The sequence below is a fragment of the Montipora capricornis genome, unplaced genomic scaffold (assembly GCF_036669925.1).
Source record: "Montipora capricornis isolate CH-2021 unplaced genomic scaffold, ASM3666992v2 scaffold_482, whole genome shotgun sequence".
Lineage (NCBI taxonomy): Eukaryota > Metazoa > Cnidaria > Anthozoa > Scleractinia > Acroporidae > Montipora > Montipora capricornis.
In genome coordinates, this window is record NW_027180219.1 from 97,501 (window position 1) to 109,466 (window position 11,966).

Genomic DNA, 11,966 nt, shown 5'->3' on the forward strand with positions numbered 1-11,966 from the left:
ATAGATATTTACAAATAACTCGCATAAATTACACTTTAACAACTAATTCTTGACAGTCACTGCAATGAAATAATTATAAAGCACTGTCTGAGTTACAGGCCTGTGTACGTATAGACTAGTAATGCCTAGCGATTAGCGCAAGATGATGCTGCAGTTTCATTTATCCATTGTCTCACCCAATATCTGCTTTCAGTTTAAAATTTGAAATACTGTTAAATGAGATAATTCTAAATACCTCATCACACATAATTTTTTTTGGAAAAGTGTTGAAGACAAAGAAAGCATCTGGCAATATATTTTCAAGATTTGTTCCATGAGTTCCACCACTATATGTGTACTTTTATCATTATGACAAAATTAATTTGATAGTTAACTGAGTTACTCAATGAATCAAGAACAATGTTACAGATATAATCTCATGCAAGTACCGTACCGGTATTACATGTGGTTCCATTTATTTGGTACACCAAAATTGGTGGCTGGTGTCTTTTGTTTCTCAGGATTAGGGATGTATTAGATTTGTGCTCTCTTCCTATTTTGTTAGAATATTGTCGAATGATCTTAATTTTGGAAGGGGTGATACTAATCATTATTCTCTTTAATTACTTTTAAGGATGATGAGTCAATCAATGGAGAGGTTCTAAAAACAACATTTGCAAGGATTGTTGCTTCTGGCACACTAATTGAACTAGAGACATTTACCTTGTGGCAGAAAGCAAGGTTTTGTTAAAACTTGCATTTGCTGTAATTGTTTTGCTGGGAGCATACTTAATTATCAGCTTAATCTCAGGGGTTTTTTTCTTCTTTTTGGAAACAAAAAGTTTTTAGTTTTTTCTTAATGTAAATTATCATCCTAAGTTCTGTGTTTTTTTTTTCTTTTTGAAAACAATTCTGTTGGAGAAAAAAAGAACAGATTGGTAAAGGTCAACGATGGCAAAATTTTTGCATCAGTTATCCTAAGGCATGTTCCATTTTTTTTTACGTTTGACTTCTTTCTGTAAGAACTGACTTGTATTACATGTACATAAAACCCATTTTTTTATACTGAGTCACATTTATCCAAGTATGTTGTATGCTTTAGTTTTTGTAATTGAAGTTATTTTGCAGCCATTCATTGTTATAATCTGTAATCAAAACACAAACCACTCAATTTATCTTTGTTTAAGGCAAGAACACATTCAGCTGATTGCCATTTTATTATTGCCTGAATAATTAGAATAAAGATAGCTTTGATTTTTGTGATGTATTTGTATGTGTATACAGATTGCATTGATCATGCATATCCATGTGCATTCTTTGCAATCTTATGATTAAAATTACCAGTATTAGATGCTTCATTGTAAACCTGGTCTTTTCTTTACATAACATTTTAAAAAAATGAACTTTTCATGGTTTTATGAGAAATCTGACTATAAATGAAGGTACAGTAGATCTAGTGAGGGTGAATGTGTTCTGTAGAAAGAGTAAATGTTACTCTGACAAGGGGACTAAAGTTTAAGGACGGTGCCTACTAATTAAAGATATTTTTTCCCCGGTGTGTGATTATGCAGAAAATGTAGATCTTAACAAGTGTTATTGAAATCCAAAAAGAAAATTGGGGGTAACCACGCATTTTTCAAAGATAATTCATGAATAATATTTGTAAAAAGCTTTAAAATACAAAGCAATGTATGGCGTTCTTTCTGAAATTGAAGCTTAATTATCTCTCAAAAATGCATGGTCTCCCCCAATTTTCTTTTGAATACCAAGAGTACTTACTAAGATCTACTTTCTCCGGATAGTTTTAAACCGCGGAAAAATATCCCTGTATTAGTAAGCACTGGCGATAGGAAATTCCAGTATCTGGAGATGCGCAGAACGTATGCGCAATAACAATAGTAGGCACCGTCCTTAAGAGGGTAAATTTTACTCTTGAAAAGGAGTGGTTTTGTACCTTTTTGTCTCACCCCAGTTTTGGAGTTAATTTAACTCTGTCAAGGGTAAATGAACTCCATTTAAAGAGTTCAATTCACTCCAATAGAAGGATAAAATTTACTCTTGTATTGGAGTGAATTTTACACCACAGGAGGGGTAAACAATACTGGAGTAAATTTTTACCCCAACAAAAGAGTAAAAGATATAGGAGTACATTTTACTCCAAAAACGGAGTAAGCATTACCGGAGTGAATTTTACTCCAAAAATGGAGTGGTTTTGTACCTTTTTTTTAACTCCCTTTTTGGAGTTAAATCTACTCCTTGAAAATAACAGTGCATTTAAGTTTAGACCTTTAATAATTATCCCTACATGTCTATAAACGTGATGCTGACGAATAAATGAAGTTCACTTTGAAAACATCGTTATATTCGGCAGTTTAGCACCTCATAAGTTTTTTTGATTCTTAAAAAATATCTTTTATCAGTAAAGGCTTTGTAAAAACTGTGGCATTGTTACATGCAGTGATGCATGATGGTATAGTAGGTAGAAGTGCGGACGGTGAGCGAGGCGGAGTACGAATATTATATTACGTAACTTGTTAGTCCTAAGAATAACGTGTTCGGTTGTATCAAACTGCTGAGTATCTCTACAAAAACGAACGGTAAAAATCCAGAACTTCGTTTCGACCGCGCTTCGGTCAATTATCAATAAAAATTAACATACGGACAAACAATGAAGACAAAATATGTAAGAAAAGTATAACAATATACAACTACAAGGAAGAGAATGTTGAAAACAGTAGAAGACAATAGAAGACAATAAAAAGCCTACAATTTTTTTTTTCCAATTATTATTAATTATTTAAATAAAAACTTTCGCGCGAATTGAGTCAGATCGAATATTGAGACTTGGTCTCGGTTCGTTAATTATAAACATTTCATGAACGATACAGTCAAACTTGTTCTTGCATTTCTTTAAGATGCTAAAATTTCCTGCTCAGATCCTTTGGGGATGCTTCTCGTAGAAATATGATTTGCAAGGAAATAATATCCTTTCGATGACGGGACTGTTAAATATCGTTGACCCAAAAGCAAATAGATTCTAGGCCAAATGATTTTAGTGATTGGCTTGGAACTTACCTGATAGGGCAGCAGAAATAAGGACTACTACGTACAGACTGAAATAGCTCTTCATAGTAATTCAACCGTCAATTCTCTTGATTGTAGGGAACTCGACTTGACGTCACGCAGATTTCCCAGAATAGATTTGCAGTTTAATTAATCGTTTTCCGGGAATCCGCGATCCCTCCACAGGCTCCCACTAAAGCTTGATAGTATACTAAAGCAACGAGAACATTTGAACACAAATACAGTATATCACCTGTTGCCAATTACACAAGAGCATGTAGCGTACACTGTTCACTGTATTTTAAGCGTGCTTCCTGGAGTCTGGTGCCAGCAGATAGATAGATATATAGATAGATAGACAGACAGACTGACAGATAAATTAGATGGATGCATGGGTGGAATCTTTTATTTCCACACGGAGTTTTATCAAACAAGACGCCTACAAAGGCGTATCCGTGGAATGTGCAAACAGTTCACACAAATTGTCCAGTTACCGTGAACTTCAACCACAGGTAAACTTCGGAAAATGGCGAGAGGTTACCAGAAAGATAAATCTGTAATATAACTTGAAGTTGTTTGTTGTAAAAACTCATTATTAATGTTAGTAAATTTGCAAATGCCAACAACGAAGCCCTATTAACGGGTTATCAGGATACGGAACTATTTTTTTTATTTATTTATATTTTGAAGGAGACTTTATTCAAATCCCACAGTTTTGCTTGCTTCCTTAACTCCATTCATCCAAAAATTACAAGATCAGCCTTAAATCACCCGAAAAACTTATTACAAATAACAGTTCAACAACTTATCAGGGGGCCAGTTGTTCAAAAGCTGATTAACGCTAATATCAGGTTAAAATTGACAATGGAGTTTTATTCTCTACTCCCAAATGCTGTTCAAGGCTGATATTCGATAAAATGTTACATTAGAAGAAATCAATCTTGAAAAACAAAAATTAGCAAAGGAAACTTTCACCAAAACATGAAACAAAAGTTTACGCTAATCCTGGATTAACTTAATCCGCTTTCGAACAACCGGGCCCTGTATTCGAAGTCCGGTTCAGTAATCCTGGTTTACTTCCTTGCAAACTGTTTAAATCTGCCGTTGCGAAGACAAGAAGACAACATCTGTACTCCATTTCTCTTAATGCTCAAAAATCTAAAATTTCGTAATTGCGTGTTCTATAGTCCAGTCCAAAGTTCGAATTTTACAATTTCATAATCTTGATTTTCAGTTTTAGAGTAACTTGGTACCAAACGTTCCACAACAACTTGAAATCTCGTTAAGAAAAAAGCTTAAATCCAGTAGTCCAGTCCAGGTTTAAATCGCCAAAACTTTCTCTATCATCGATTCAAAACTCAACAAAAGCTACAAGTAGTAAATAGTTCTCAGAAACTACAAAAGTTTGTCATGATTCTACACTCGAGGTGAACAAAAAACTATCAAAAACGAAACCAAAGTACCCTAATGTTCGCTTCTCCAGAGAACAGACAAACAGCCGAAACTGCTCTGTGCCTGCCTCTTACGGCACTGAAAAAAGTACCGTACGTAATACAATGGTACTTGACGGTAGCCGTTTCCCGAGAAACTAATCTTAGCCAAAAGGCTAAGCTTGCCTTTCTCAAAGAAAAAGTATCTGTCCACTTTATCGAATAGTTTAATACTGTGTGAATCATGGCGGGTGGAAAGATTCCATGGTAAGCAGTTGCTTTCAAACAGTTAACGAAAGTGCGTCACGGTGGCCGGGTGGTCTAACGCGCTCGCAGATAATCGTGAAGGTAGGGGAAAGTATGTTTTCTAATTCCGGTAGGGAAGTTTGGAAATACAGAAGGATATAAAAGTAAAGTCACCCGATGGGAGCTTAATTCAACATCCGTGGGGTATGCACATTTGTGACTACCAACAAAAAAAAGACAAAAAACACCAGATCGGTTTTAAGACGTGGTATGCATTCGGCATTCCACGTAACAAAAACTGTGACATACAAAGTGTTAAAATTTGGTTTCCATAAAGGCTGTAGACCGAAAGACCGAAGTTATATTAACTACATACTTGAAGATTGAGACATTCGCAAACTTAACATAGACTGAAACAATGCAGCCACAAGCTGAATTATGCTTAATAATAAAATAAAAGATTTTCCATAAGAGTAAAAAGTTGGTATGAAGAATCTTGGGCCCGAGGAAATTAATGAGTTTTATTTCCCCGTAATAAAAACGAAAAACAACAAGACTAGAGGGAAAACTCGAGGGATCGGAAATTAAGCGCTTTGTTATTTATTTATTTATGCTTCCTTGAACAATCCCATTTGAACAATCATTCACGCTAAGATTCCGCATTACATATGTCTTTTGCATATTTTACAATAAAACAAAGCAACGTCAGAACGAGGGTTTGTATCGAAACAAGGTCGACTCCAGCTTTATTCGAAGGCCTGGTAACTGAGCACCAAACTGTAAAATGCTTCAACCCTACTGCCGCACACGCAATAATTATGGCGGGGTGTCTCGAACCCCGTTCGAATTTCAAAATATAACATGTAAAACCTCCTTACCTTTGCCACAGCCACCTTTGGTCTTCCACCTATGAACATTTAGCCACTTTCTAAAAGAGTAAGGGCCTGGGAATGAGGAGTACTCGAGGTGGCTATGGCATAAAGGTAAGGAGGTTTTGGTTTCCGAGGAGTTTATCGAAAATCTGGAATCCGGATGCCGGAATAAGAAATCCCGAATCCGATATAAGAACTTGAATCAAAGTCACTTGGCTTACACAAATTTGCGAAACGAAACGAAATGATAAAGAAAGAATCCTAAACATTCATTAAAGCTAACCTTAGGCCTAATTAGGCCTAAACAAACCGTTTAGCACTGCTAGAATTAGGCCTAAGATTAGCTTTAATCAATGTTTAGGATTTAGGGTTAGGGTTAGGGTTAGGTATCAGGTTTGTCTTCATCAGCGTCAGAAAGGTGATTATTTTTAAATCACGTTTTGGCCGGAAAATGAACAATCGGCTAGCTCAATTGACCCAATTCAAATCCTCGGGCTTACGATTGTTTGTGTATTGTATTTGCATTATAATGTAGGGTTTACATTTAAATGTTATGGAAATACCTGGAACAAAAGGTCACTTATTGCTAAGGGGAATAATCAGTTCAAGGTAGCATAATTGGGTAACACATCGAGTTAGTCCATTTGCCCGCAAAAGTTGGTTTAAAAGTAGACATTTTTCTGACGCTGATAGGGACATGGCCAATTAGGGTAAATCTTGGGTAATGGACTTAAGTTCTCATTATATCCCTTCACGACCCCCTCTCTTTCCGTAGCCTTCTGTCATTGGGCATATTGAAGCTGCAAATGCCAACTGCTTGGTTTCGCTGTTTGAATCAGAATTCACTGACATGGAAACCCTAGAAGAAAGTGAAGAGAAGTACGTTCTAGACAACTTCGAGGGCTTTCTCTACAGGCAGACCAACAGATAGCCACAGGCTATATATCACACGTGGCCTGGAATCGTGAGTGTGTTTTGGAAGAAAGGGAAGAAAGTAAAGTTATAGATTTAGAGGATGGAGAGATCTATGAGAAAGCAGAGACAAATGAAGTGGTTAACTCGGTAACAACAAAGAGAAATAACTGGCAACAACTTGAAAGGCAAGGGTGAAGTTTAATCACAGGTGCAAAAGTTAAAAAGCCAATTAATCACGCAGTGTGTTCTCCTTTAATCGGGGCCTGTGGAATGGAGGTACAATTTCAACGCTGTATTTCTCTCATTGACAACAGTGACGAATTTGAAACGTTTTTCTTGTGGCATCCTGTTAAGGCAGGGGCGGATTCAGGATTTTTCTTTGGGGCGGGGGGGGGGGGGGGAAACCCTTAAAAATGACTTAACTGTCCCGTGTTTTTTTGCCAGAGTACTACTTATTTTAGAGGATGCCCACCCCTAGCACCCTCCCCCTAGATCCTCCCCTGTATATGGCTGGTAGAGTTTTTAATCCTTTCAGTTGGTCCAAAATATTGAGCAGCATCTAAATTCTCCTTACAATATCAGAAACACAATTGCACATTAACTGATGAGAAGTTCATTAGATGGGGAGGCGGCATGGTCCAGTTGTCAGGGCGTTGGGTTTGCATGTGGCTGCTCTGAGTCAAATCCCGTTCTGACCTCTTGCTTGCATTTGTTTCCCGTTGTCCTGGATTCAACTCTACCACCTTTTGTAAATAGCCAACTGGTTGCCTCCATCCAGTTGGGGTTCTTAACAATGTTTCTGTTAAGTTTTTGAATTGTTTCTTTCACGTTGAATAAAGTGGAGTGCCTGTAAACTAGCTATATAGCTTGATAGCTAAATAAACTTCCACTATAACATTTTTTGCATTAGGAACAGTTTCTTACCTGAAGTGTTAAATTCACCTTACTAGCGGCTCGATTTATACTAGAGACGGATCGTCCGTCAAGACGAATCATCTGGCTAGCATAAATACGGGATGAACTAGTAGACGATTCATCTGTGTGTGTTATAGTTCGACCGGTAATTTCCGAGAAAGCGCGACGAAAGGCTTAGGTACCTGTCAAGTAAATATTGGCGGCAAATTTCAAAATGGCAACAAGAACAGTTCACGAAAATGTAGTCAACTAGAAGAAGGGCAAAATATTGAAATTCTCAGTCACCGTCCATACATGTGCTTTTTTGGTCTTGTTCGCCATCTTGAGTTTACAGTTTACTGCAAAACAACCGCTTGGATAGTTCGTCTTTGACCCTTATTTATACAGACATATGATCCGTCCAGACGAATTATCCACGGAAGTTCGTTTACAAAGAGGAAATATCCGGATATTTCGTCTGAACAGATGATGCGTATGTCTGCCCGTATTTATACACAGATCGACGTATTATTGTGCGAACCACCGTTCTCTGCCCAAGTTCGTCCCAGACGGATGATCCGTCTCTGGTATAAATCCAGTCACCGTTTGCATAGAAAACCACGTGATTGCGAGTGCAATTCAGTTGGGATGAATCATTAGTAAAAGACTGCACATTGCTGGAGGGCGAACTTTGAAATTAAAATTTGCGAGTTGACCGTGCATTTTCAGTGAGCAAATGGAAATTGCCGAGAGAAAATGGAAATGCCGCCACAAATAGGCCAACGGAGAAAACAAATACGGACACTCTTCAGCCACCGTAGAAAACAGATAATTTAACACTCAGGTTCTCCTTATTAGTGTCAAAGCAAATGTCATTGGTTTGCGGGATATCAATTGTCAGTCATCATTGCTACGATTGTTCCTGTAGGGAAGCTTTTTTTCATTAAACGTGGCGTTCTGGAATACAATTGTTTGTTTTTTGAAAATGACATTACGCTAGAGGCGTTATTACAAACAGCTGTGTTTTTCGCGCTCTGATGAATTTACATGATCATGAAGTCACGTATTCCAGATGGAACTGACTCGCGCTTTATCAAAATCCACTAGCCCCGGCCTTATGACAATCTATCTAATTCTGTCTATTTTGCTGTAGATTGGTTTTAGAAAGTGCCTCCTTCAATCTTTACCATCGCGTTTAATTCAGGAAAATGAAGTGGTCGTCATTTCAAATAAAGGTCATTTAAAGTTCTCGATGAAGTAATGCTGCATCACAATTTGTCTTGATTATCATTTACATTCTGATCGTCTCCTCCACTTCTTTTTTTAGAAGGAAGGGAACTCAAAGTTTTTAAATCCATTGGACTTAGTGGACTACGGACGGTTCTTTCAGTACCACCTTGAGAACTCGGCGCACCCATATTTCGTAAGAAAAAGCGTTTGAAACTTTGGCGAAACTCCTCACTTACCAAAGAATAAATGAAAAAGTTTGCCGATGAGTTGACAACGACACATAACACGCAGGTGTTGTAATATACCCAGATATATTTGTGCTCGTAGATTTCTTCCCAATACAAGACTGCGAGGCGGAAAACATTGAGTGGCAACATCGTCACAGCAAAAACTACAACGACTGGAATTAAGAGCTTTTTGGCTTTGATGTTTTGTCGCTCGCGAACCCTTCTTCGAATCTTTTGCTCGCCACCGTCGCTACATTCTTTTCTGATTAACTTGTTGAACTTGCTACTGGCGCGGAGCTTCTGTGAAATGCTACAGAACGTAGCCGCAATGATACCAAGCGGAAGAACGTACCAGAATATGGTTAAGCCGATCGTGTAAGACTGTTTCATTTTGTACCCTTCCTCGTTGTTTGGCCACTTTGGGAAACATTCGACCACGTCGTAAGCGGGTTTGTGATCAGTAAACTCCATAACAAGATACAACGGCAAAGATATGGCCAAAAAAGACAACAACCAAACACAGGCTACCATCCGGCGCGCAGACTTGAACACAGTGGACCCACGCTTCCGAAGGGCTCCCCGCACTATGGCTCTATAGCGATCGAAAGCTATCAAGGTGATTGACCACACGGAAACGCCGAGGAAGACATCGCACAGGGGCAATACATACAGACAGGTAAACTTCCCTAGAGGCCAGTGATCCGGGGCTTGCTCGTTGATTACTGCTAACGGGAAAGCTACAAGAAGAACTCCGATGTCTGCCACAGCCAGGTTTCTTATGAAGTAGTTGGTAATTGTGCGCATGTGAACTTGAGAGCTGATCACGAAGCACACAATGATGTTGCCTGCTACGCCAACAAAAGCCAGGAAGACTTGAAAGGTCAAGCGAAAGATTTCGAACCATAGGGTTTCTTTGTAGTAGGCAATTTCAAGCCCTCCGTCTGGAATGCCATTACTGGTCAAATTAGAAGTGCTCCCATCTGCTAGATTCATTTCAGTCCAGTGTTCTTTACAGATGTTCTTCTGATTGTCACAAGGTTTATAACAAGAGCAAATGCAATCTGATTTACCGCGGTTGAGTTAGTTTTCTGACGGTTTAACTCATCGGAAATCTAGTCAAGAGATTACTATTTGTGAAGATGACTGTGTTAAAAGCCAACTCTTCATCAAACTGCAAAGCGTTTTTAAGTGCCTTTTATACCCTAACTGCAAATCGAGTAAGTGTTTTAACACTCCAGGTACCATAATTCAGATATCATGCTGATAAATAAATTCTCAAGCACTTGGAAAACACATCGTGCGATTATTTCCTTTTATGCTTGCGGGTTTCAACTCCCGTCAAGTTATTATTTAAGAATTTTCATTCCTATTCTTTGATATTTTAATTATGTGAAAGGAGGCGTGGGAGATCACTTCATGGAATCTCCATCACAATACTTTGGAAAATATTAAAGCCACGTGCGTCATAAATTAACTTCAGTAATTTTAGCATGCACTTTGCCAGCAAAATTAACATTATTAAATAAATTTTCGGGCACAGTCCAAAATCCATTTATGAAAATACTTTCACGCGATACTTTCAAACCCCAGGTTAATAACAGACATTGAAAGCAAGACGATTTGTTTTTGTATGAACTGATTAGAAATTATACGAGCTGAGTTTGAGGAAATGTGATCTAAAAAAGCCAACAAACGTGATCTATTTTCTGGGAAGTATAAATGAGATAATCGAGCCGGAAACGAAAGAGAAACCGATAAACATTGTTATTCTCATTTTCCCTGTATTAAATCATGGTTTATCGTCTAGTCAAAACATTAGAACTGTAATCCTATCAACAATTCCATTCATGGTAAAGGCTTCACTTTCTCAAAATTAATCTCTTTATTCAGTTTGCGTCGGCTTTAGAAAATTGTATTTCTGTTGTTTGGCCACAGTGTTTTAACAACGTTCCTCCAGGGCGCTAATAAATTGCTGTTTGTTTTAACTTGTGTGCTCTTAGCAAAATTTCGCTTTATGCTCTCATTGCTGGCATTTTTTTATTTATTACTAGACGCGACAGCAAATGTTTTTTGCAAGCATGTTACGATCCTAAATCGTAGGAATTTATTTTATGTTCCGGTGTTTATGATTAACCAAGTGTGCAAAGGAACTACCGAAAGTATTCAACGTTGGAAGATAAATGGAGATGTTGAAAGAGAAAGTTGGACAACTAGCTATAGCTATAGAAAACTTCAATTTCAAATAGCAAATTATGTAGACATTCGTTAATAAACAGAGCACGCACATCTTGTTTTATCACATAAGCAATTTGCTAAAAGATGAATTACGGTCTGAAAACGTGATTAGTGGCGCGGAGAGGTGTTGGCACGAACCTCCATTTACAAATCGAGATGGTATCGAGAACGATAAACGAGATCGACACGATGAGAACCAGTGGTTTTTCAATTTACACGAGCTTATTTCATTTTTTTATGTTTGCCACTCTATGGTTAAGATCTACCACTATCAGCGAAGAACTGACCAAGTCTCAACTGAGTTGCCGTTGTAAGCATACAAAAGCTACGTTAGATTTTCTCTCTCCTCCTAATTCAGTGGGTGGGTGGTAGTTTGACTAGTTTAAAGTTCAATAAGTTTAATAAGCCGCAACAACGACTGGAATTAAGAGAACGTGGCATTTCGACCGTTCACGTGGCATATTTGCAGTGAAATAAATGAGCACAACGTCGAAACCGTCACTAGCAGAAAATAAACGCTATGGCTTTCGTTTTCCCCGGCCGCGCCGTAAACTTAGGAGTTTCAGAAACGATCCAAGTTATTTTAAATTCGGACAGTTAGCAAAAATTAATATAAACTAGATCTGTTGGCAATATTGGATTTATGTGATATCTAATTAATATGAAAAGAGAATCCAAGAGATAGCAACGGCGAATATCATGTGAGACATTAATAAACAGACTTGTAAGGAACACTTATTTGTAGTTTGCATATGTATAATACAGACATAGCTACATTATGCTTAATTAAGAAAGAAGATAAGACAGCACCAGAGGAAGGAATGAGCTATTCATCTGCTATTATTGGTTTAAATTGCAAAAGCATTAACTTTTTA

The 11,966-nt window shown here is 37.7% G+C and overlaps 2 protein-coding genes and 1 long non-coding RNA gene across 3 annotated transcripts in view; 1 reads left to right on the top strand and 2 right to left on the bottom strand.

Annotated features, from left to right (window-relative positions):
- Positions 1–1,334, top strand: part of LOC138036389 (uncharacterized) — a 2,944-nt gene extending 1,610 nt beyond the window's left edge. The window contains exon 3 of the long non-coding RNA XR_011129840.1: positions 614–1,334. This is a non-coding gene — a long non-coding RNA (uncharacterized lncRNA). The remainder of the gene's footprint in view (positions 1–613) is intronic.
- The window catches only part of LOC138036392 (uncharacterized), a 36,339-nt gene extending 33,104 nt beyond the window's left edge, over positions 1–3,235 (bottom strand). The window contains exon 1 of the mRNA XM_068882701.1: positions 3,055–3,235. Coding sequence (XP_068738802.1) covers positions 3,055–3,109 — 55 coding nt within the window. The 5' untranslated portion in view covers positions 3,110–3,235. The remainder of the gene's footprint in view (positions 1–3,054) is intronic.
- Positions 3,236–6,943: 3,708 nt separating this feature from the next.
- Positions 6,944–10,465, bottom strand: LOC138036387 (neuropeptide Y receptor type 2-like). The gene has a single exon (XM_068882695.1). It carries the CDS (start codon positions 9,847–9,849, stop codon positions 8,668–8,670), a length of 1,182 nt encoding a protein of 393 aa, XP_068738796.1. The 5' UTR covers positions 9,850–10,465; the 3' UTR covers positions 6,944–8,667.
- Positions 10,466–11,966: the final 1,501 nt, after the last annotated feature.